The sequence below is a fragment of the Mustela putorius genome, unplaced genomic scaffold (assembly GCF_011764305.1).
Source record: "Mustela putorius furo isolate JIRA1106 unplaced genomic scaffold, ASM1176430v1.1 tig00000421_pilon_pilon_pilon, whole genome shotgun sequence".
Taxonomy (NCBI): domain Eukaryota; kingdom Metazoa; phylum Chordata; class Mammalia; order Carnivora; family Mustelidae; genus Mustela; species Mustela putorius.
In genome coordinates, this window is record NW_025421375.1 from 6,903,869 (window position 1) to 6,931,243 (window position 27,375).

The 27,375-nt window shown below is 37.8% G+C and overlaps 1 protein-coding gene across 1 annotated transcript in view; it reads left to right on the plus strand.

The window, feature by feature from the left end:
* DENND4C (DENN domain containing 4C) overlaps positions 1-27,375 on the plus strand; it is a 141,730-nt gene that overhangs the window by 111,467 nt on the left and 2,888 nt on the right. Inside the window, 9 exon segments of the mRNA XM_045079661.1 lie at positions 2,340-2,517; positions 3,171-3,280; positions 3,570-3,745; positions 8,460-8,642; positions 9,415-9,610; positions 11,614-11,859; positions 12,941-13,058; positions 25,259-25,409; positions 27,099-27,163. Of these exon segments, the coding sequence (XP_044935596.1) occupies positions 2,340-2,517; positions 3,171-3,280; positions 3,570-3,745; positions 8,460-8,642; positions 9,415-9,610; positions 11,614-11,859; positions 12,941-13,058; positions 25,259-25,409; positions 27,099-27,163 (1,423 nt within the window).

The following is a 27,375-nucleotide window of genomic DNA, read 5'->3' on the forward strand; positions in this document are numbered from 1 at the left end:
ATATATGGAATCACTTTACCACTTAATCCATAGATTTCATACTGCATAACAACAATTGCTAATTCTTTTAAAAATTACTGAAAAGAGAATTAACCATTAGACCTTTCAGTGAAATAGAAGGGAAGAAATTTTGCTTATTTGTTTTATAGAAAAAATTAATTAAAATTTCACCTTCGTGTTCAAAGAATGATAGAGTACTTAGGTACTATAGTGGGAAGGACAGACACCTATAAATGTTCACTGTTACTAAATTCTTTTTTTTTTTTTTAAAGATTTTATTTATTTATTTGACAGACAGATCACAAGCAGAGAGGCAGGCAGAGAGAGAGAGAGGAGGAAGCAGGCTTCCCACTGAGCAGAGAGCCCAATGCAGGGCTCTATCCTAGGACCCTGGGATCATGACCTGAGCCGAAGGCAGAGGCTTTAACCCTTTGAGCCACCCAGGCGCCCTACTGTTATAAATTCTGTTTCTCTCCCCATCTCTAAGAAATGAAAGAGTAATATTGAGTTCTGTAAGACAGAGTTGCATTTTGTTGCATTTAAAAGAACTTACAAGGTCAGTGAAGGAAAGACAAAATAAGCTAGCTTCAAAAGTATCTTAACCTATAAGCCGCTGCCTTCGGCTCAGGTCATGATCTCAGGGTCCTGGGATTGAGTCCCACATCGGGCTCTCTGCTCAGCAGGGAGTCTGCTTCCTCTTCTCTCTCTCTCTGCCTGTCTCTCTGCCCACTTGTGATCTCTCTCTGTCAAATAAATAGAATCTTAAAAAAAAAAAAAGTATCTTAACCTAGCATTACCTTGAAGTAGACTGATTGAGCCATTCTATTTTTGAAATTTTATCTAACAGTGTTAATAAAAATAGTAAAAAAAAAAAAAAAAAAAACCACCTTTCTACAGAGTACTTTGGACTTGGAATATAGGACTGTAAATTTCAGGTGGTCACATGTCTTAATCTTTCTTTTGTTTTCATTGCTGTCAACCTTGGTACTAGTGCCTTTACAAAGCAAATAGGTTATACCTAATAAATATTACCAAATGAAGGAATGTATACAAAGTCTTTTTTTTTTTTTTTAAAGATTTTATTTATTTATTTGACAGAGAGAAATCACAAGTAGATGGAGAGGCAGGCAGAGAGAGAGAGAGGGAAGCAGGCTCCCTGCTGAGCAGAGAGCCCGATGCGGGCCTCGATCCCAGGACCCTGAGATCATGACCTGAGCCGAAGGCAGCGGCTTAACCCACTGAGCCACCCAGGCGCCCTACAAAGTCTTTTTAAAAAGTTCATAACTTTTATCCAGATTTTAATCTAAGGAAATAATTAGGGATATGTATAAAAACAACTCAAAGGAATTCATCAGTGTAACATAAAATTGAAAGCATTCTGAATGCTTAAGCAACAGAGATTTACCAAATGCATTGAAGTCCATCAGTAAACTGGATTAGGTTGCTGGGATTAAATAATTAAGATTTAATGACATCAAAATACATTACATGAGAATAGGCTAAAAAACTATCCTATTTTGTAAAAGTATATATATATACACATATTTTAAAATGACTAGAAGGATATACATAAAGATTTTAATTGTACTGTGTGGGTGTTGGTAATATAAGTGCTTTTATTTCCTGTTTCACATATCTGTTTAATTGTTCTATCACTTAACGTGGTTTTATAACAAGACACGAGTCTTCTTTAAAGCAGAAATCAGAAAGGAACCTGCTTGTTGAATGAAATGTTTTCTCTCTAAACTAAAGCATCAGCAGTCACTAGCAGTTAAGAACTATAGTGTTTGGAACTTTTATTCTTATTTTTGCCTCTAGTATGGATGGTTGGTTGTTCTGCAAATCATATTGCCAGCTATAATTTTCACACCACCTTTGTTTTAAAGGACTTCTCATATCCATATTTTTCAGATGATATAATTTTGTTAGACTAGTTATATGGTTTCTGCAAGGTCACATGAATACTATGTGGTGGGGAGCAAAGACCACAGTCTGCCTGTCTGAGTTTGTAGCCCCTCCTGTCCTTGGGCTGGGGTGCCTGATCCAGGAGACATTGAGTTTCCTGGAGTTCCTTCATTCTGTGATACTGATTATTGGAGAGACATCCCAATATACACCAGGGGTGAAACAAAATCTTAAAAGTATTCTAGGTCATTGCTTGAATTAGAGTGTGGAAAGAAAATTCCAAATAATACTGAGAGTAGTTCATGGTTTTGAAAAATGAGGAGATGATTAGTTTAAGGATTATAGAGAATAATTCTGAAAAGGGCAGAGTGAATATATTTTTATTGGGGAAGATACTATTTATGTATGTGGGGTTTTATTCTTTTCAATTAAAGGAGGAAACAAACAGAGATTACAGCTTCCCAGCTGGCCTGGAAGACCATATTTTGGGGGAGAACGTGTCACCTAACATGAATATTGCAGGGTTGGTTCCCAGTGAACTTACCCAGAGCAACACAAGCCTTGGCAGTAGCAGCAGCAGTGGAGATGCAGGAAAACTGCAGTACTCAACAGGTAGGAGGGACGGTCCTTTCCTGTCATTTATGTGCCCGTACCTTTACCTCCACCTGCCACATTACACAATAGACCCCCTCTGCTGAGATGATCTGATAGACGGTGAGTGTAGCCACATTGTACTATCACTTATTTTACAGGATCTCTAAGTGTTCCAGTCACCTTAGTTGTGTTTGTGGACTCTGTCATTGGTTCTCAGACTTTAGTTTGTTGTCAAAATCACACGGGGAATTTATTTTAAAATATGGACTAATGTCCAAGTCCCAGGCTAAAACTTTTCAGACTGAATGTGAGGGGTTGGGGCCTTAGAAATATATTATTAACCAGCTCTTGGGATAAATCAGATGTATACCAGTGTTTGAGAAGCCCTATGTTATTTTAAGAAATTTAAGTTCTATTTATTTTTTCCAACATTCTGTTACAAAAAATTTCAAATGTCCTGAATAGACGAAAGAATCATATAATGATCGATCACATATTCTCCACTTAGGGTTAACTGTTGTTAATTTTAGATATATACCTACAGAAATTTTTATACTGAACCACTTGAAAATAAATCGTAGACTTCATTATACTCCCCCTGAATACTCTAGTATGCATTTCCAAAGAATAAGGACAGTCTTATATAATGTGTTACATTTACTTCTCTTTAGGTGAACCTACATTTCCAAGAAACATAAAAGGGCAGGACTGTGAAAAATCAGATCACGGTTCTTCTCAAAACACCAGCATGTCTAGCATCTATCAGAATTGTGCAATGGAGGTAAAAGTTCTGTATTCTGCACATGGTAGAATGGTTGTAAACATGCTTATTTCAGAATGGGACTGGATAGAATTCGTGATACCCTTGTAGACCGAAGAGTAAATCATTTTGTTGAATTTGCTTGTCTTATGTAAGTAAGGCAATAGACTGCTAGTTTTACCTGTACAGTGACTGAACTTAATTCTAAATTGGATCAACAAAATGAGTAAAATGCTGTGTCTCCAAAGGATGGTCTGTGGAGATGACTTCACTATGCAAGTTCTCAGTGTCTGCACTTTTCTTCTCTTAGGTTTTGATGTCAAGTTGTTCCCAGTGCAGAGCTTGTAGCGCTTTAGTTTATGATGAAGAAATTATGGCTGGATGGACGGCAGATGACTCAAATTTGAATACCACCTGTCCATTCTGTAAAAGCAACTTCTTGCCTCTTCTCAACATAGAATTTAAAGACTTGAGAGGCTCTGCAAGGTTAGTATTGTGAAAGCTCCTTCTCAGAAGGCATGACTCCTCGAGGGAGAGGGAAATAGTCACGGCACCCTCCAGCTGTCCCTCTTCTCTCTCCTTCACTCTCACTACTGGAGGAGAAAATACGCCAGTATAGGAGACTACTTTTCCAGTTTATTTAATACACAATTGTCAGTAGTAGTTAATTCTTGGAGCTAAACATCATAGATGATTCAGAACTTCAATATTTATCTTTAAACTTTCTTTCTCAGTGACTTTATATATTCTAGAAGAAAAAACTAAAGGCACGGGCAATGGGGGTTTTTTGACTCTTCTCCCAACTTGTTAACCCTTTATGGTAGTGCTCTGTACAGTGAAATGACCAAATTCCAGGGAATCGAAAAGAGAGTAGGTGATTTATGATTACTCATTAAGTAATCAAGAGTTTGATAACTGCTTAAATAATGATCTTAATATTCTGTTTGTTTTATGGAGAAGACAAGCTTCATATTACTGTCTACCTTTAGCTGCTTTTAAAAAATCTAATCGGGGCACCTGGATAGCTCAGTGGGTTAAGCCTCTGCTTTCGGCTCAGGTCATGATCTTAGGGTTCTGGGTTTGAGCCCCACATCGGGCTCTCTATATTGTGATCTCTCTGTCAAATAAATAAAATCTCTAAACAAACAAACAAACTGTACAGGTGTGTCTTCTTAGCTTAGTTTTTCCTTTTAGCTTCAGGTGTGGAGCTGAGTGAAATCGTATTCTAATTCCTGATGTACTATCATCATTGCTTTGTGCAAGGATCCTCTCTTGTTAGCTCTTCCCCCCCGTCCCACTCTCATTCCTTTATCCAACAAAGACATTGACTCCACTGTGTGTGATACCTTTGAATATATACCTTCATAAAATACATAGTTTTGCATGATTATGCAATTTAAGTTACATAATTAGAATACAATAATCTCTATTACTCAGTTTAAAAGCTGAGTTGCCGTATGTACATCTAGTTTATTCCTTTCCTCCTGTAGGAAGTTAATACTTAATTTTACTTACCCATTATCCTGTATTGGTTCAGTTGCTTCCAGGTCTCTGTTCCTATAAATACCACTGCAGTGAGGCAGTGCACTGTAAAATATGTCTCCTTCTGAACTTGTGAAATAGTTTCTCTCAGAATAATAGTCTTAGCAGCAAGGTGATTGAGTCATTTTCATTCATGATTTTAAGAAACAATGGAAGATAGATTCCCATATGGCAGTACTCTCACTACTAATGCCTAAGAATTTTCATTACTGTATGTCCGTACCAGCATTTGATATTATCACTTTTCATTTTTTTGTATTCTAATGAATATAAAGTGCTATTTTGTTTTTGTTTTAAGTTCTGTGAATATCAGTGAGTTTATCTCTTCATATTCTTGTTAATTATTCCAGCATTTTCTGTGAGTTGCCTGTTTATATTTTTACCTTGTCCATTTTTTGGTTAACTTTTTCTTGTTGATTCTTAAATCTTCTTGATATTAATTCCTTGAAAGCATTCATCTTGATGTCATTATCCATTAATTTTCCCCCATGATTTGTGCTTTTGGTCTTGTTTTAAAAGTCGTTTCTCGGGGCGCCTGGGTGGCTCAGTGGGTTAAGCCGCTGCCTTCGGCTCAGGTCATGATCTCAGGGTCCTGGGATCAAGTCCCGCATCGGGCTCTCTGCTCAGCAGGGAACCTGCTTCCCTCTCTCTCTCTCTCTCTGCCTGCCTCTCCATCTACTTGTGATTTCTCTCTGTCAAATAAATAAATAAAATCTTAAAAAAATATATATATATAAATTCTAAAAAAAAATAAAATAAAAAAAATAAAAGTCGTTTCCCATCTGTAGGACATGAAGAATTTCTCCGGAGGTTTCTTTCGTTAGCTTTGTATTTTACCTCTGATATTTAGATCTTTAATCCACCTGGAATACACCTTTGTGTTTGTGTATGGTGGTAGGTATACAGCTTTCTTTTCCTTCATGTAAGGAGACTGTTTCCTATCCTTTCTTCATTGATAGGTAACATCACCTTTATCGTAAAACACATGCCCAAGTACACCTCACTCTGCCTCTGTGTTCCCTGTTTTTTTGGTCTAGTCTATTTTTTATCAGTGTTGTGTTATATCTGGTTGATAGGGTAAACTCCCCACCATGGACATTTTATTTATTTATTTATTTTGCTTAGAGCAACTTTAGTGTCCCCCTTCCCCATCCCCAAATTCAGCTGGAATTTTCATTGAGATTGCAGCATTAGATGTATAGATTAATCTGGGGAAAATGGACATTTTCAACATTATTCTTTTATCTGTGAACGTACCTCTATTTTTTATTTATTTTATTTTATTTTATTTTTTTAAAGATTTTATTTATTTATTTGACAGAGAGAGATCACAAGAGAGAGAGAGAGAGAGGAGAAGCAGGCAGGCAGAGAGCCCAATGTGGGAGAGAGAGAGAGAGCAGGGAACCCAGGTGCCCATACCTCTATTTTTTATTTTTTTATTTTTTTATTTTTTTTATTTTTTTTTTTTAAAGATTTTATTTATTTATTTGACAGAGAGAGATCACAAGCCAATGTGGGACTTGATCCCAGAGCCCCGTGGATCATGACCTGAGATCATGACCTGAGCCGAAGGCAGCGGCTTAACCCACTGAGCCACCCAGGTGCCCATACCTCTATTTTTTAGATTGTCTTTTATGTTCTTTTGTTTTAAATTATTCTCCATAGTCATATACTTCTCTGTTGAGTTCATTGTGTTTTGTAAGCTATTATGTTAAGTACCTTATTTTATATTTTCTGTGTAAGTATAAAGGAGCATTGTTGATTTTCCTCCCCAGTATGTCATTATAGAAAATTTCAAACTTGCAGCTTAAGTTTAAAGATTTTTCTTATGGTGAAACCCAGATGCCCATCTCTCCATTTAAAATGTACCATTTGAAAACTGAATGCATACACTGATGCAGATTTAACCCTTACTAAGATGTAGAACATTACCTCAGAGAGTTCTCGTCATGTCCCTTGCAAGGGCCAACCCTCACTTCATCCCCACCCAGAAAGAGGACAGAGATAAGATGAAACAAAATAATGGATAAAGGGGAAGAGGAAATGACTTGAGACAAAATGTATATTTATGAGGGAGAGGCTACCATACACAGTTATAGGTTAATACATGCTAAAATGCCATTGCTGCTCTATTTTTTTTATTATGTTCAGTTAGCCAACATGCAGTACATTAGTTTTTGATGTAGTGTTCAGTGGTTCATTAGTTGTGAATAACACCTAGTGCTCATCACAATTGTGCCCTCCTTAATGCCCATCACCCGGCTGCCTCATCTCCCACACTCCTCCTCTCTGAAACCCTGTTTGTTTCTTGGAGTCCAGCGTCTCTCAGGGTTTGTCTCCCTCTCTCTTTTTTAACTCAGAAAATTAATGAAATGTTTTGCTTTCCATCTTCTTCATAGCTTTCTTTAAAGAATCTTAACACCAAATGGTAATGACTTTGAGAGCTTTTTCATTTGAAAAGTTTATGACAAGGGGCACCTGGGTGGTTTAGTGGGATCTCAGGGACCTGGGATCAAGCCCCTCATCCGGATTCTTGCTCAGCAGGCAGGCTGCTTCCCCCTTTCTGCCTCTCTGTCAAATAAATAAATAAACGCTTTTTAAAAAAAAAAAAAAAGTTTATGACAAGAGAGGATTGAGAATGATAGCATGGTGTGTGTGTGCACATGTGGTATATGTTTGGAAGAGACAGTAGTTCTGTGGATTGTGTAAAATTCATCAGTGACTGCTTTATCATAAAGTAATAAATATGAAATTTAGAGGGTTCTAGGTGGGTGTTTTTTTTTGTTTGTTTGTTTTTTTGTTTTTTTTGGTAAAGATTTTATTTATTTATTTGACAGCTAGAGAGAGCTTACAAGTAAGTAGAGAAGCAGGCTCTCTGCAGAGCAGGGAGCCTGATGTGGAGCTTGATCCCAGGACTCTGGGCAGCTGCTTAACACGCTGAGCCACTCGGGTGCCCCAGGGGTTCTAGGTTTTTATTTTATTTTATTTTTTTAAAGACTTTATTATTTGACACACAGAGAGAAATCACATGGAGGCAGAGAGAGAGGGGAAAGCAGGCTCCCTGCTGAGCAGAGAACCTGACTAGGGACTTGATCCCAGGATCCTGAGACCATGACCCAAGCCAAAGGCAGAGGTTTAACCCACTGAGCCACCCAGGTGCCCCTATTTTATTTTTAAAGATTTTATTTATTTATTTGACAAACAGAGAATCACAAGTAGGCAGAGCGGCAGGCAGAGAAAGAGAGAGAGAAGAGGAAGCAGGCTCTCCATGGAGCAGAGAGCCCAATGTGGGGTTCAGTCCCAGGACTCTGGGATCATGACCTGAGCCTAAGGCAGAGGCTTTAACCCACTGAGCCACCCAGGCATCCCTAGGGTTCTAGGTTTTTATTTTCTTTTTAATTTTTTTAATTTTTTTTAAAGATTTTCTTTATTTATTTGACACAGAGAGACAGAGAGATCACAAGTAGGCAGAGAGGCAGGTAGAGAGAGAGGGGGGGAAGCAGGCTCCCTGCTGAGCAGAGAGCCTGACCTGGGGCTCGATCCTAGGACCCTGAGATCATGACCTGAGCCGAAGGCAGAGGCTCAAACCACTGAGCCACCCCGGCGCCCCGGTTCTAGGTTTTTAAAGACATTTTTTTTTTTCATTGCTCGTGTTTAGCTTTTTCCTGAAACCAAGTACCTCTGGTGACAGTTTACAAAGCGGCAGCATTCCATTGGCTAGTGAACCTTCAGAGCACAAACCTGTATCTAGTTCAGCAGAACCTGACTTGATCAACTTTATGGATTTCCCAAAGGAAAACCAGACCGTAACTGAAGAAACCATCTCTGCAACTGAATCAAGGTACCACAGGATACAGAGAAGTCTGCACTATAAATTGGGTACCCTTGTAAAAATTCCATTTTTAAAGATAACTTGATGCATATGGGCATAAATTATGGCATTTAAAAAATTCAGTCTTAACATTTTACTATGATGTATTGTTCATATCTAATGAATGAATGTGATGATAAACCATTTTTGAAATTATTGTTTTACAGTGTCCATTTACAAAATGAACTTCACAAGAGTACAAAGTATTTTTCTCTTTTAGTGTAGTCATTGCCAGTTTCCAGAGACCTGCTCTCTTTATTGTGAAATATACTACTTCCTCTTAAATACTGATTGAATCAAATATTTATTAAAAGCATGATGCTAAGGACTAAAAATTAAAAAATTAAGATCTGTTCTTTGTCCTTAGGTGGATCATGGCCTGGTAGAGGTTAAATACTTATCAAAGAATCTATAATACTTGGTTGCATAATTCTAGATGATTTTGTTTAGTAAAGATGAAACGATGTTTGAATAAAACAACTGAGTGGGCACTTAGTCTTTTAAAAAGAATATCTGTTACTACCCTTTGTCTTTCTCCCACCCTTCACCAGAGTCATCTACTCCATCCTGTTCTTCTGACTCCTTTCACAAAATGCTTGAAGAAAATGTAAATCTTATAAGGTGGTACTGATTGTTCTCCAGTACATTCAGTAGACTCAAAATTCGTTGTAGAAAATACTCTAGCTGGACAGGTTTAGATTGTGTTACAGCACAAACACAGCATTTCTTCATTTTTTTAAAGTGATGAAATAAAGAGAGCCAGTGGAGAAGTCCAAACTATGAAAATTTCACCTGCGCCTAATAGTTTTTCAAAGCGAAATGTATCTTTGACTCGAAGTCACAGTGTTGGAGGTCCCTTGCAAAATATTGACTTTTCCCAGCGACCGTTTCATGGCATTTCAACAGTCAGTCTCCCAAACAGTCTGCAGGAAGTTGTGGTATGTAACAAGATGATAATTATCTGTGTATTCATGTAAGTATTTATTAGAGCAGCACATAATCCATAAGTGATAAGAATTTTTCATAAGCAGACTAAGAATTTCTTAAAATTTCAAGTATGTACAAAACTAAACAAAAGAGTATAATGAATTCCTTTGACCTGCCATCTGGCTTCAGTATTTTCACCTTAGGGTCATTGTTCTTTCATGTATACCTTTATTCACTTCTTTCCTAGATTCTTCTGAAACAAGCTCCAAACATTATATATTCCATTTGTAAATATTTTAGTATATACTACATAGTTCTTAAGAGTAATACAGAAATGCAATGCATTATACAACTAAAAAAAATACCAAATTATTCAATCTCTGTTCAAATTTCTAATGGTTTAAAAAAATGTCGAGTTTGTGTGTGCTTTGTAGTTTGAAAAACGATCAAATAATATCTGTACATTACAGCTGATTTGGTTTTTAGTCTTTTTAAATCTGTAGACCCTTTTTTTGACCTTGGAACATACTTGTTGATTACAACCCTGCTAATTAGGGGAAGGCTCCATAGCTCAGGGGTTAGAGCACTGATCTTGTACAACCCTCTTAATTATCTAGAAGTTTGATCAGAGTCAGGTTTTTCTTTTGTGGTTTATTTTTGTAAGACAGTAGCAGTGGTGGGATGTCCCTCAATAGAAAACATGAACTTTCTTCCTGATGCTGATAGCTATTAATGCCCCATTGCCCAGATCACATTACTCATTTCCAGCTATAAAGGGTGATAGTCTAATTATCTTTATTATATGGGGTACATCTATAAAGACAAACTTGCCCTTTGTTTTCTGTTTGCTTTTCCAAACACAGAGTTTACTTTGTAAAGATAGGATGATTGATTTTTTTTCCTCTTATTTACCAGTTTTCAAAAAAATTAGTTGGATTCCTAGCATTCTCCCAGGTGATCAATTAATTTAGAGGAATAGGGTATCATTATGAACTCACTGATTTAAACATTTGTGTTTACATCATTGCTGTTGCTATCCTTACTAATACTTACCTTATCCCATCTTTGATCAGCTAGAAACCTCTACGAATTGGTGCCCTAGTCCCTTTGATACAATTCTAGTAGCCTTTTGTAAATTTTTTTTAAGCTTCCTTGCCTTTTTAAAGATTTTATTCATTTATTTGAGAAAGAGTGAGAGAGAGCATGAGAATGGGGAGGGTTAGAGGGAGAAGCAGACTCCCCACCGAGCAGGGAGCCTGATGCGGGACTCGATCCGGGCCTCCAGGATCATGACTTGAGCTGAAGGCAGTCGCCCAACCAACTGAGCCACCCTGGCACCCGCTTCCTTGCTTTCTTGTATGACAAGATGTTTCATGCTCATGTGATATATCTCTTTCTCTAGACCTAGAATCAGCCATTTCTCTGAGAAACCCTGGGTCTTTTTAGAGGAAATGGTATTTGGAAACCTCAGCCTGGGCATTAAGGATACTCATTAATGAATTGGTCATAAGCATTTTATTCTGATACAGAGACTAAATTGGATTCTTTCTTCATTTGTTATTTGATTTGTAAGACTGCTCTTTAGTTTTTATTGCAATCAAATGTAAAAGCAGACTTTTACAGGTAGATATAATTATAAAAGGAGTCATCAAATATTAACACAAAGACTGTTCCATTTGTTTAGAGTTTTAGAAAGAAGATAAAGTCAACTTTTGGGGGGAATCATAAAACATCTGGAATATAGTATTTCTTAGAAAAATAGAGAAACTTTCAGTGTTTAAAATAGGGCCTATTATATGGATTATCAATTTTCTTTTATAATCCTTTAACTTCAGGGTATTTATGGTAAAGTATTTTTTTTCTTTTTTTAGGTTTTCATTAGAGTATACTACATGTAGCACTGGGTCGGAAATCACTGATTTTGAAAGGATAGATAAAGCACAATTTAGAGAAGTACTCTAAAACATACAGAATAGGTAATATTCACTTCTTACTGTATTTTTATTTTTTAAAGGATCCTTTAGGAAAAAGACCCAATCCTCCCCCTGTTTCTGTGCCATACTTGAGTCCTCTAGTGCTTCGTAAAGAACTTGAATCTTTGCTAGAAAATGAAGGTGATCAAGTGATTCACACATCCTCTTTCATCAATCAACATCCGATCATTTTCTGGAACCTCGTTTGGTATTTCAGACGTTTGGACCTTCCTAGTAACTTGCCAGGACTCATCCTCACATCTGAACACTGTAATGGGGGTGTACAGGTAGGGTACTTACACATGGTTATACTACATTGTGGTTGGTTAGAATGAAGCATAACTTCAAGTAAGAGAATATACAACAGTCACTTAACAAGATGTAGGTTATTTCTCTCTCACATAAAAGTTTGGGTAGGTGGTCTTGGAATGGTATAATGTCAGGGACCTGAGATCCTTCTATCTTTTTGCTCAGCTGCGCATTACCTCTGTTTCTAAGTTCTATACCTGGTCCAGGATGGCTGCCCTGTTTCCAACTATCACATCCACATTCTGGCCAGCAGTAAGGATAAAAGTGGATGGAGAAAAGTATGTCTTCTTTCTCTGGGGATAGCTCCTGGATTGCATGTAACATTTTATCTATGTATCTGTTTGGCCTGAATTTAGTTATATGGTTATATCTAGTTGAAAGGGTGGCTCCGAAAGGTAGTTTTTATTCTGAACTATCAAATCTCCAGCTGAAATTTTCACAACAACTTTATTTTAAAGGTCTTCTTTTACCCATATTTTTCAGATGATACAATTGAAGATTAGACTAGTTACATGGTTTCTGCAAGGTCACATGAATACTACGTGGTGGGGAGCCAAGACCACAGTCTGCCTGTCTGACTTTGTAGCCCCTACTGTCCTTGGGCTGGGGTGCCTGATCCAGGAGTCACTGCGCTTCCTGGAGTTCCTTCATTCTATGATACTGATTACTGAGAGATGCCCCAGCATACACCAGGGGCACAACACAATCTTTGCTTAAAGCATTATACTCTCTTTTGACTCATTTAAGTTTAGCAGTCTGCACAATAAGATAGTAGAAACTAACCTTAAAATTTGTTGTAGTGGTGACTAATCTTTCAGGTGGCCACTGTGCCAGCTACCAAGTTGTCTTTCCAGTCTGTGGAAGTAGGGATGAGAAACCTGCACTTGAGAAAAATAGGAATATTTATCATCAGACACAAAGAAAGTTAAAATTTTTGCTTAAAATTTTAGGTCCAGAATTTTGAAAGAACTCATTTGTTTTATATAACCAAGCTGTGCTAGACCTACTGGTAATTATTATTATGCTTATGGTGACTAATACTCTCTATTGATCTTTTAGCTTCCGCTGTCATCTCTGTCCCAGGATAGCAAACTTGTGTATATTCAGCTATTATGGGATAATATCAACCTTCATCAGGAGCCGGGCGAACCTTTGTACGTCTCATGGAGGAATTTTAGTAAGTAAAACAGAATTAAAGACCTAAGACTCAAACTGTACGATCCATACAGTAGAATACTATTTAGCAATAAAGAAGAACAGACTGCTGGGGTAAAAAATAAAATTAAGGAGGTGAGAGAAACAAATTATACTACTCTATTTTAAAATTTTTCATGCATTTTTAGTATCTCTTCAATGAAGAGTCTTTCCATTTTAGATCAAATTGATTTGCTCTTTTACTGACCCATTTGACTGTGTCAGGGAGTTGAAGAGTATTTTGTGATCTTTCTGTCAAATGCCAATTTTGGTTAAGTATTGGGAAGGTAAATTCTATATAGTGGAAGAGTAATTTGGATGTGTTGTTGGTATAGGATCATAATTTCAAATATATGGATACGAATCTCAAAGATACTGGCCTCAAAGATTTTCAGCCTTACATTTAGAGCATATTTTTACAGGGCATTTAAAAAGGGATCATCCAGTATTCCAAAGTCCTTTGAGTCAGTAAGACAGCACCGTCCAGTAGCTACGTGAGCATGGTATCAATAGGCAGTTCATGGAAGGAACATTACATGACGTACTGGTTTGCTGGGGCTGCCATGACAGAATGCCAAGGACTGGGTGGCTTAAACAGCAGAAATTTGTTTCTCACAGTTTGGAGACTGGAAGTTAAAGATTAGAATGTCAGCAGGTTTTGCTCCTATGGCCTCTCTCCTTGGCTTGCAGATGGTCTTTTCCCTGTGTGCACCTGCATCTCAGACTAGGCCCCTACCCTTACGACCTCATTTAATGTTAGTTACTTCTTTAAAGACCCGGTCTTTAAATATAGTCAAATAGGGGGTTTGAGGTTCAACTTACAAATTTGGGGGAACATAATTCAGTTCATAACACAAACATGAAAAAATGCTCAGTCTCATTTAGTGAAATACCAATTTCTTTTATTAAAAAAGGGAAAGTACTAACTTAGTTACATCAGAATGGCAAAAGACTTTAATTATTTTATCCAATTTTTTTGAGGATATGGAGGAAAGGAACACTCTGATACATTGTTAGACATGAAAATGATACAGTTCTAGAGAAGAATGTGGCCTATATTATCCGTGCCCTTTAACTCAGCAAATACAGTAAGACAACTCTGTTCTGTAGAAATAAGAGTATGGAAAGTTGTCTGCACAGTGATGCTTACTGTATGATTATTTGTGATAATGAAAAACTTCACATAAATACTTAACAGGAGAGTAATGAAATGTTGGCCTGAGTCATTTGCATACAAGTGCCTGCATCGGATGTCATGTGTCAAGTGGAGAAGGGGCAGGTTTTGGAACAGTATAAGATCTTTTTAATTAAAACAAAACAGCCACTCAAAATACATGTTTTTAATATATACATATAAGAAGGTCTAAAACCACTATTAACAGTGGTGCCTCAGATGGGAAAGGGAACAGTTCACTTTTAAAAATCTATTACTATTTTGCTATTATTACAATTTTCTTCCAGTTCTAAGTAAAAAAAAAATTTTTTTCCCTTGAAAATGCTGGTCACAAAATTATGGTTTAAATATATTACAAGCTGTTTTTGTCTTTTTGTTGTTTTAGTTCTGATATTTCTTTGTGGTTTTTTTTTTTTTTTTTTAAGATTTTATTTAAGGGCGCCTGGGTGGCTCAGTGGGTTAAAGCCTCTGCCTTCGGCTCAGGTTATGATTCCAGGGTCCTGGGATGGAGCCCCGCATCGGACTCTCTGCTCAGCAGGGAGCCTGCTTCCTCCTCTCTCTCTGCCTGCCTCTCTGCCTCCTTGTGATCTCTGTCTTTCAAATAAATAAATAAAATCTATTTTATTTATTTATATATCCTGGGACTCTGGGATCATGACCTGAACCAAAGGCAGTTGCTTAACCAACTGAACCACCAGGTGCCCAGAGTTGCTATTTCTTTAGTTACTTTCCTACCTCTCTTGAAATGCCTAAGTGTTTCAAAATATTTTATAATTTGTGATGGCAATAAAATTTAGAGCTCTCAAGAATGGCCTGATTGGCTGTTTTAAATGAAGAACTGACATGTAAATGACATTGAAAGACACAAGAATTAAGTACTTGGGTGATAATTTCTGGAATGGTAGTGATTTCCAGTGATTTCTGGAAGAGGAGCTTCAGAGATCCACTTCCCAGCAAATGAACCATAATTGGTTTAAAATATATATATATGTGTGTGTGTGTGTGTATATATATACATATATATATATATATATATATTTTTTTTTTTTTAAAGGAAGAAGGGAAGATGGCAGAGTACGAGGGTCCTGAGTTACTTTGTCCCACAGACAAACCAAGGCAACAGCTATATCTGTTGTACTAACTCTGAAAATGACCTGAAGACTGGCAAAATGTGTCTTCCAAATCTAGTTGAACAGACCATATCAAAAGGGAGCAGAGGGGCAGTTGGGAACCAAACTCCCAGCACAACTAAACACAGATGGGAGGGACATCACAAACATGGAGGAAGGAGGGAATAATAATCCCACTCCTGGCCTTGGGGACGTGGACTGAGAAGACAAGTCCCTGTAATTTCTGGCTCTGAAAATCCGCAGTGTTTAGCTGAGGAGCAAGAGGATTAACTAAAAAGCAAGAGGATGATAGGAAACCGTGTCCCTACTTTTAAAGAGACAGTATGCTGGGTAACTCGCTGGGGACACAGCAGAGCAGCAGCAGTGTGGAAAAAATTACCTAGGGTATATGTGAAAGAGGATTTACTGACTAATCTTAAGACATGTACCAAAGGGGCAGGAATCTGCATATTTCTCCAGGAATGCAAGTGCTGCCAGGCACCTTTTTTTTTTTTTTGCCCTCCCCCAGCCTAGATAGCTAGACACTTGGGGGAGCCAGTATTGTCCCCATGTGCCTTACGAGCACTGCATGCCCACCCTGACATTTCCCGTCCAACCCACCTGCCTCAACCCACCCTCCAAAGTAGCTCCTGCCTTGCCACTCCTGAAGGCAGCCCTGGCTGGGAAAGGTGTCCTCCCAAAGTGACTGCTGCCCTGAGGGGCAGGAGGTAAACACGCCCACACACTAGCATGTCTGCAGTTCCTGCATTCTGGCCTCTTAACTGGCTGCACAGGCACTGCACCCAGCAGTGTGCCCACAGCTGTGGTTCAGGCTAATGGCAGAGAGCGAGGCTGAGGGCCAGCCCCACACACTAGTGCATTCATGGCGGTTACAGCTGGACCTCTCAGACCCTGCCTGGTGCACCCACAGTGCTAACTGCAGCCAGCTGGGCTGAGGGTCAGCCTCCCCCCGCCAGCATGCCCACAGCAGTCACAGCTCAGCCACAAGAGGACACACAGAGCCCACAAAGAAAGCTCTTGGAGTACCTGGTTCTGGTGATGGGGTGGGGAGAATTGCGCTTTACGGCACCGCAGGACCTCTTCTACACAAGGCCACTACTTTCAAGACACAGATACAGCTGACTTACCTAATATAGAGAAACAAACAGAATCAGACAAAATGAAGAGAAAGGAATATATCCCAAATTAAAGATTTTTCCTATTCTAGGGAAGGACATGGACACCCAGGTCCAGCAAGCACAGAAAGCCCCTAAGAAGATGAACCCGTGTATACAGAACACAACAAGGCACACAGTTAAAATGGCAAAATTAAAGCTAGAGAATTTCAAAACTGCAAGAGAAAATAAAACTGTTACATACAAAGGAAACCCCACAAGGCTGTCAGCTGATTTTTTAAAAAAGATTTCTTTTATTTATTTATTTATTTATTTGTCAGAGAGAGGGTGGGGGAGGGAGAACACAAGCAGGCAGAGTAGCAGGCAGAGGCAGAGAGTGAAGCAGGCTCTCTGCTGAGCAAGGAGCCTGATGTGGGACTTGATGACCTGACCTGAAGGCAGCAGCTTAACCAGTTGAGCCATCCAGGCATCCCTGTCAGCTGATTTTTTTTTTAAGATTTTATTTATTTATTTGACAGACAGAGATCACAAGTAGGCAGCGAGAGAGGGGGAAGCAGGCTCCCTGCTGAGCAGAGAGCCTGACGTGGGGTTCGATCCCAGGACCCTGGGATCATGACCTGAGCCGAAGGCAGAGACTTTAACCCACTGAGCCACCCAGGGGTCCCTGTCAGCTGATTTACCAATAGAAACTTAGCATGCCAAAAGGGAAGATCATGATATCTGAAAGTCGTTAAATGAAAAAACCTACAAAAAAGAATACTGGGCAAGGTTATCATTCAGAATTGAAGGAGAGAGAAAGAGTTTCTCAAAAAGAAAAGTTGAAGGAGTTCATCACCATTAAATAAGTCGTAAAAGAAATATTAAGGAGAATTTTTTAAGTGGAAAGAAAAGGCCATAAATTGAAGAAAATTATGATGGGATTAGATCTACAAAAATCAGTCAAGTAATACACAAAAAGAAATAGGACACTGTACACATAAAACATGGAGGGGGGGAGTAAACCTCTAGTGCTTTAAAAATGTTTTCAAACTTAAGCAACCATGAACCTAATAATATAGAACGCTATATACATAAAATGTTACGTATGAATTCCATGATAACCACAATCACAAACCTGTAATACATACAAAAAATAATAGCAGAAAAAGCATAACACTAAAGAAAGTCCTGATACTTCAAGGGAAGAGAGCAAGGGAAGAAAGGAAAAGAGAACTACAAAACAACCAGAAAACAATTAACAAAATGGCAATAAGTATATACCTTATTCAGTAATGACTTTAAATATAAATGGACTCAATACTCTAATCAAAAGAGGGTGACAGAAGGAATTTTCAAAAAATGAAAACCCATCTGTGCTGCTGATAAGAGACCCACAGTAGACCTAAAGATAAACAGAGAGTGAAAATGAAGGGATGGAAAAAGATATCCATGCAAATGGAAGCATACAAAACAAAAGCAACTAGGGTAGCAATACTTTTATCCGACAAAAAATAGATTAGAAACAAAGAGTGTGGGGCGCCTGGGTGGCTCAGTGGGTTAAAGCCTCTGCCTTTGGCTCAGGTCATGATCCCAGGGTCCTGGGATCGAGCCCCGCATCGGGCTCTCTGCTCAGCAGGGAGCCTGCTTCCTCCTCTCTCTCTGCCTGTCTCTCTGCCTCCTTGTGATCTCTGTCTGTCAAATAAATAAATAAATAAAATCTTTAAAAAAAAAAAAAAAGAAACAAAGAGTGTAGCAAGAGACAAAGAAGGGCCTTACATAATGATAACAGAATCAGTCCAAGAATAGGATGTAACAGTTTTGAATATCTGAGCACCCCCCTAGGCGCACCTAAATATATAAAGCAAATATTCACAAAAATTGAATTTCATCTGAAAACACACATTCTTTTTAAGTGCACATGGAACGCTGTCCCAGATAGATCAATGTTGGGTTGCAAAACAGTAAGACTAAAATACTAGCAAGCATCTTTCCTGACCACAACAGTGTGAAACTAGAAATCAGATACAAGACAAATACTGGAAAAAAACAGGTGGTGGCTAAGCAACATGCCCTTAAATAAGCAGTGTATCAATGAAGTTAATCAAAGCAAATTAAAAGAAAAAATTCATGGAGATAAATGAAAATGGAAACACCATAGTCCAAAATCTTTGGGATGCAGCCAGAGCAGTTTTAAGAGGGAAGTTCACAGCACCACAGGCCTATGTCAAAAGGCCATAAAAGTCACAGACTAATCTCTAACATCTAAAGGAACAAGAAAAAGACCATAGCTCGAAAGTTAAAAAGAAGGAAATAATAAAGGTTAGAGTGGAAATAAATAGAGACCAAAAAAAAAAAAAAAAAAAAATCAATGAAACCAAGAGCTGGCTTCTTGAACAGGTAAATGAAATTGATAAACCTTTAGCCAAACTCATTAGGAAAAAAAAGAGGTCTCAAGTAAAATCAGAAATGAAAAAGGAGAAATAACTAACACCATAGAACTACAGAGGATTATTATAATACTGTGAAAAATTATATGCCAACAAATTGGACCTAGAAGAAATGGATAAATTCCTAAAAACATAGTCTTTCAAAACTGAGTGAGAAAGAACTAGAATATCTGAGCAGACTGATTACTAGTAATGCAATTGAATCAGTAATCAAAAAACTCCCAACAAGCAAAAATCCAGGACCAGACAGCTTCACATGTGAATTCTATCAAACACTTAAGAGTTAATACCTGGTCTTCTTAGGCTATTCCAAAAAAATATGGGAGGAAGGAAAAACTTCCAAATTCAATCCACAAAGCCATCATTATTACACTGATACCAAAACCAGATAAAGACACTACCAAAAAGATTACTTACCAATATCCCTGATGAACATAAATGCAGAAATCCTTAAAATATTAGCAAACCAGATTCAACAGTATATTAAAAGGATCATTTACCATGATCAAGTAAGATGCATTCCAGGGATACAACAAGGATTCTATATTTACAAATCAATTAATGTGATTAATAAAAGGAAGGATGAAAAAACATCATCTCATTAGGTTCTGAAAAAAAGAACGTCATTCATGATAAAAACTCTAAATAAAATGGGTTTAGAGGGAACATAACATAAAAAAGCCATATATGAAAAACCCACAGCTAAGATTATACTCAGTGGTGAAAACTGAAAACTTTCCCTCTAAGATCAGGGACAAGACAAGGATGTCTACCCTTACCATTTTTATTCAACATGGTACTGGAAATCCTAGCTGTGGCAGTCAGACAGGAAATAAGACATCCAAATTTGAAAGGAGGAAGTAAAACTACACTATTTGAAGATGACATGATATTATATAGAGAAAACCTGAAAAACTTGACCACAAAACTATTAAAATTCAGTGGAGTTATAAAAGTAATAGCCAGAGGGTGCTTGGGTGGCTCAGTGGGTTAAGCCTCTGCCTTCGGCTCAGGTCATGATCTCAGGGTCCTGGGATCGAGCCCCCCATCGGGCTCTCTGCTCAGCGGGGAGCCTGCTTCCCCCCCACCTCTCTCTGCCTGCCTTTTTGCCTACTTGTGATATCTCTCTGTCAAATAAATAAATAAAATCTTTGAAAAAAAAAAGTAATAGCCAGAAATTGATAACATTTCTATACACTAAAAACAATGTTGAAGGAAGAGAAATTAAGAAGACCCTTCTATTTACAATTGTACCAAAAAGGATAACATACCAAGGAATACATTTAACAAAGTAAAAGACCTATACTCTGAAAACTGTGGGACGGTGATGAAAAAAATTGAAGATGACACAAACAAATGGAAAGTTACAACATATTCATGGATTGGAAGAACTGATCTCATTAAAATGTCCATACTACCCAAAACAATATATAGATTCAATGCAGTCCATATAAATATGCCAATAGCATTTTTCACAGAACTGGAAAAAATTATCATAAATTTGTATGGAACTCAAAAAGATCCCAAATAGACAAAGTAATCTTTTTTTTTTTTAAAGATTTTATTTATTTATTTGACAGAGAGAGATCACAAGCCGGCAGAGAGGCAGGCAGAGAGAGAGGAGGAAGCAGGCTCCCTGCTGAGCAGAGAGCCCGATGCGGGGCTCGATCCCAGGACCCTGGGATCATGACCTGAGCTGAAGGCAGCGGCTTAACCCACTGAGCCACCCAGGCGCCCTGACAAAGTAATCTTGAGAAAGAGGAACAAAGTTGGAGGCTTACAATCCCAGATTTCAAGATACACTGCACAAAGCTATAGTAATCAAAGTAGTATGGTACTGGCACTAAAATAGTTACATAGTGAAACAGAATACAGAGCCCATACTCTTATATGGCCAGTTACTCTATGACAAAGGAGGCAAGAGATACATACGGAGAAAATGTCTTTTCAACAAAAGGGAAAATTGGATAGCTGTAGGCAAAAGCATGAAACTGGACCACTTTCTTACACCCTACACCAAAATAAATTAAAAACAGATTAAAGACCCAAATGTGATACCTAAAATCTAAAACTCCAGAAGAAAGCATAGGCACTAATTTCTTAGACTATGGCATAGCAATATATATATTTTAAATATTTTCTTTACTTATTTGACAGAGAGATCACAAGTAGGCAGAGAGGCAGGCAGAGAGGGAAAGCAGGCTCCCCACGAGCAGGGAGCCTGATGTGGGGCTTGATCCCAGGACCCGGAGACCATGACCTGAGCTGTGAAGGCAAGAGGCTTAACCCCCTGAGCCACTCAGGTGCCCATAAGCAACATATTTATGGGTATGTCTACTCAGGCTGGGGAAACCAAAGCAGAAATAAACTGTGGGACTGCATCAAAATAAAAAGATGTTGCACAGCAAAGGAAACCATCAACAAAATGAAAAGGCAGTCTGCTGCCTGGGAGAAGAAATTTGCAAACGATACTTTCAGTAAAGAGTTATTACCCAAAATATAAAGAACTTACATAACAACAACAAATAATCCAGTTTTAAAAATGGAAGATTACCTGAATAGACATTTTTCTAAAGAAGACATTCACATGGCCAAGAGACACATAAAAAGGTGCTCAAAATCACTAATCAGGGAAATTCAAATCAAAACCACAGTGAAACTCACACTAGTCAGAATGGCTAATATCAAAAAGAGTAAGAACACGTGGTCTGAGCATGTAGAGAAACAGGAACTTGTGCACTGTTGGTGGGAATGTAAATTGGTGCAGCACTGTGGAAAACAATATGGCGGTTTCTCAAAAAATTAAATCTAGAACTACCATATGATCCAGTAATTCCACTACAGGGTTTCTGCCCAAAGAAATAAAAAACACTGTGTTTGCTGCATTATTTATAGTAGCCAAGGTATGAAAGTAACCCAAGTGTCCAGCAACCAATACAAATTGATAAAGAAGATAACAGGTGTGTGGAGTACTACATAATGGAATATTACTCAGCCATTAAAAATGAGATCCTGCCATTTGCAGTATCATGGATGGATGTTGAGGGCATTAAGCTAAGTGAAATAAGTTAGAGAAAGACAAATACTGCATGGTTTCACTTATATGTGGAATCTATAAAAACAAAAAAAACAGAAACAGTCATAAAGACAGAGAACTGGTAGTTGCCAGAGGGGACGGATGTGAGGAATGGACACAATAGGTGAATGGAGTTAAGAGATGTAAACTTCAGTTATATAATAGTCACAGAGAAGAGAACTACAGCATAGATAATATGGTCAATGTTTTAATGTGACACGTGGTGACTATATACTTACTGTGGTGAGCTACAGAATTGCCACACCACTGTGTTATGCAGTTGAAATTAATATAGCATTACCTGTTAACTATACTTCACAATAATTTTTTTTTTTTTTTTTGAGAGCATGAGCAGGGTTGGGGAGGGACAGAGGGAGAGGGAGAGAGAAAGAATCCTAAGGAGGAGCCTCCATGCCCATTGCAGAGCCTGATGCAGGGTTTGATCTCACGACTGTGAGATCATGACCTGAGCTGAAATCCAGAGCCACACACTCAACCAACTGAGCCAGTCAGGCTCCTCAACAATAAAAGTAATCTAAGAAAAGATATAGAGAGAATACACACCCTATATGGAAGTAATAACTTAGCAAAGTTGAGGATACTAGAGCAATACACAGAAATTACCTGTATGGGGGGGATGTGGGGTAACTGGGTGACGGGGATTAAGAAGGGCATATGATGAGCACTGGGTGTTATATGCAACTAAGGAATCATTGAACACTACACCAAAGACTAATGTACTATATGCTGGCTAATTTAAATAAAATTAACTGTATTTCCATATACTTTTTAATGAATAATACAAAAATAATCCCATTTACAATAGCATTAAAAAGAATAAAATAGAGGGCCCCTAGATGGCTCAGTTGGCTGAGCTCTTGATTTCTTGAACTCAGGTCGATCTCAGGTTCTGGGATCAAGCCCCACCTGCAGCTCAGTGGGGAGTCTGCTTGAGGATTTCTCTCCCCCTGTCCCTCCCTCCCTCCACCCCCGCTTGTATCACACTCACTAGGCAGGCCTTAATTTGAGGCATCAGATACTAACAAGTATTGGTGAGGATATAGAGTAATTGGAATCCTCATACACTCCTGAGTGGAATAAAAAGTAGCTGCTTTGGAAAACAGTTTCAAAGGTTCTTCAAATGGCCCAGTTATCATGAGACACAGCAGTAGCATTCGGGTATGCACCCAAGAGAAATGAAAACATACGTATGTCTAAAAAGTAGTACACTGTGCTTAACAGCATTTTCTTATAACCAAATAATGAAAACATCCTAAATGTCCATCCACTGAGAAATGGATGAAGTATAGTACATCCATACAATGGATTCTTAACTTAGAAATAAAAGTTATTAATATTGATACATACTACAATATGGATGAATTAGAAAACATTATAGAAGAAACCACTCACAAAACACAAAGTATGATTACTTTTCTTTTTTAAGAGAATTTTTTTTTTAAGATTTTATTTATTTATTTGACAGAGAGAGATCACAAGTAGGCAGAGAGGCAGGCAGAGAGAAAGGAGGAAGCAGGCTCCCTGCTGAGCAGAGACCCCCCCCCCGATGCGGGGCTCGATCCCAGGACCCTGGGATCATGACCTGAACTGAAGGCAGCGGCTTAACCCACTGAGCCACCCAGGCGCCCCAGTATGATTACTTTTATATTACTATCCAGAACATGTAAATCTGTGGAGAAAAAGTAATTAGTGGTTGCCTGTGGCTGAAGGTTTGGGGAGATAGAGGAGGGACTGCTGATAGGTTTATTTGGGGGAATGATAATCTTCAAAAATTGATTGTGATGGTTGCAAAACTTCATGAATATACTAAAAGTCATGGAATTATACACTTTTAAGTGGGTGAATTGAATGGGAATTATTTCTCAAATAGTAATTAAAAAACTGAACTATGGGAGAAGCAGTAAAGTTGCAGATTATATTTAGGTTAGGTTCTAAGATCATAGCACAGCATAAAAGTCAAATATATTCAAAGACCATCATGTAGCAGGTGGAAGAGCTAGAATCAGAACCCGTAGCAGCCAGTATTTCTCCTTTTAACAGAGAACTTTGTTATTTGAATACAAATGAAGTTCTGCTAGTTGTCTTTATTAAGAGGCTGTGTTGAATGAAAAACACAGTAGCTTGTTCTATGACAGGCACTCTAACTGAGGCTGACTACGGAGCTACTGGATACATATTCCCATCTCAACTAACATGGGTACACAGAAAATTGTAGAGTTGCTGGAATTACCTGCAGTGCTAAAGTTTTCCCTTTCTTCCAGGCCAATCACCCTTTGTTGATTTTTTAATTTACTTATTTTAAAAAATATTTTGTTTATTTATTTGACACAGAGAGAGCACAAGCAGGGGAGTGGCAGGCAGAGGGAGAAGGAAAAGTAGATTCCCCGCAGAACAGGGAGCCCATGCAGAACTCGATCCCAGGACCCTGAAATCATGATCTGAGTCGAAGGCAGATGTTTAACCCACTGAGTTACTCATGTGCCCTATTTACTTTTTTTTTTTTTTTTTGAGAGAGAGCACAAACAGGGCAAGGGGCAAAGGCAGAGGGAGAGAGACTCTTAAGCAGGCTCCGCACTGAGAGTGGGGCTCCATATGGGGCTTGATCTCACCCAGGAGGCATGGCCTGAGCTGAAACCCAAAGAGTTGGATGCTTAACTAACCAACCTATCCAGGCACCTGGACTTGTGTATTTTTAATATTAGAATGATTAAATCCTAGTATTAAAGCTCTTTTGTAATTTATGAAATCTATAAGTATTTGTTCTTAGTAATTCTGGAATTACCCTTGTTTCAATTTGGATTATACTCTGCTATATTTAATAGCAAATAACGGAAGCTTAAACAGGTTAAGATTATTCTCTCTCAAAGAAGTTATGAAGTAGACACTCCATGACTGGGAGGTAACTCCTGTCATCAGCGACCCAGGCTCCTGGTGTAGTGCCTTTTCCATTGGTTAAGGTTGCTTCATGGTCACGATTGCTGCCAGAGTACAAGATATCACATCCCAGCCTGAAGAAGGAACCCCTACATTCAGGGAGAAGGCAAAGGGACTGGACTTCCATATCTGAAGAAAGCAGGAAAAATATTTTTTAGCTGGCCACATTGATACATAATTTTACTGGTGGGAGGGGGCAGTGTTGAATAAAAGACAATACTTGTAGAAAATGCTACAACTCTGGGGGAAAAACTTTTTAAACAAAAATAATTAAAAGTATTCTTATTTACTGTGTTCTTATTATTAGATTCTGAAAAGAAATTATCTCTCCTGTCAGAGGAACAAGAAGAAACAAGCACTTTAGTAGAAACCATCAGGCAGAGTATTCAACATAATGATGTTCTTAAACCCATCAACCTACTTTCACAGCTAATAAAGCCAGACATGAAAAGGCAAAGGTAGGAATCCAGTTTTTGCTTCATGCCACTCAAGACAATTTCATGTTTAAGTATTATTTTTAGAATATCTCTAGTTGTAAAGGAAACATACTCAGTGTAGAACACTGACTGTTTCAAAAAGTGCTGCCCAAATGTATCTGTTCATACTTGAGCAAATATTATAAAAATTGTGTGTGGAAGAATAAAATTTAGGAGGTAGTTCATTCATGTCTAAAATGTAGAGTCTTTGGGGAAACATTACTGCTATTCACTGGAAACCTATGAATTCGTTAGCAGTGATGTCAGTACATATGTACTACTTGTTCAGGCCCTGTCATACCTGCACATCTTTTATTTTCTTGTGGGACAGTAAAACAAAACAAAACAAACCTGTTTATGAATAGAAACAATTTATATAAGTGATGGAAACAGTAAATTACAAAGGATATAGAGCTTTCCTGATCTCTATTGTCTGCTCACAGGCTTAGATCAGTACTAATCCCAGTCTCAGTATAAGTGAATTTTGCAGTGGAAACTACAGAAAAGGTGGCATAATAAATGCTACCAAATACCAACAGTTGGCAAGAGTTGGCAAGTCCTCTGCAAGTTTCTTTGGTCATGGCATATTTGAAGATAACCTCAGAAGTGACAGAGCATGAACTGATGATGAAAATGAATGGATCCTTTTGTAATCTCAGGGTCTAAAGGGCAGCAAGTTTCAAGTATCTGTAGTTTAAAGGCAGAGAAGGAAAATTAGAAATAGGTTACGACTTCTGAAGCTTCTGTACAAGTCTGTATGAAGCATTATCAAAATCAGCATTACTCTAATTTTTTTTCTGTGTTAAGTACTCTGAAATCAGTTCATTTTTTAAGCTTTCCTTCATTTTTAACTGAGCTATGAAGCTCATTTTTAAGGTTTGATTTGTTACACTTTTATGTTCACAAGCCAATTGTAGTCTGTCCTTTATTGATTAAAAAAATAATAATAAAGACCACACCACTTTTCAGTGTCCAAGGGTTTTAGACCCCTAACTTATTTAAAAATTAATGTTACTTTGTCAAGTGGGAAAAGATGAGAGGAAACTCTTTTGCAAATTATAATTGCAAAGTAGAGTTAAAACAGTTACCTATTATAGCTGACCCTTGAGTGACCCCCCCGCCTTGCAACTGATTATCTGCGTATGATGTTTGACTTCCCCAAAACTTAATAGCTGTTCACAAGAAGTCCTACCAATAACACAAACAAAACACATTTTGTATGTTGTGTAATATAATGAATTTTTACAATAAAGTTAGTAAATACCTTTACAGTACTCTGCTGTATTGAGAAAAAAAATAGAGGTGGACCCATGAAATTCAATTCCATGTTGTTCAAGGGTCAACTGTATTTATACTGCTAAAATATTATAATAAAGTTAAAACACACCACTTAAAATAGTTTTTAGTGTGAAGCCTTACGTCTGAAACTTTTTAACTTGAAAAAGAAATTCAAAGTAAATTGCAAAAGTAGCACAGGATTCACCATACTTTCACCCAGCTTCCCCTAAACTGACATCTAACTGTAGTGTTTTATCAGAACCAGGACACTGACATGGGCACATTACTGTTAACTAGATATAGAACGTAATCATTTTTCACCATTTTATAAAACTTTCATATGTGCATTTTTATGTTCTCTACCCATTAACTTTAAAAATACTTGTTTTATAGGAGTTTATACCGAGAAATCCTCTTCTTATCATTAGTATCCCTTGGAAGAGAGAATATTGATATTGGTAAGTTGGTTAATTAAGGATTACTAAAGGAGGTTCTTTCATTTTCTAAAGTAATTTACAGAATTATAATTGGTTTGGATAAATATTGATCCTCTACTTTCCAAAGATTTCTACTTTTAAATATGCAGTTTATAGATACATATAAAATTACTGACATTTTTCATTTTATAACTTCTAACAAATTACAACTGCATTTTTGAAAATGTCTTTCA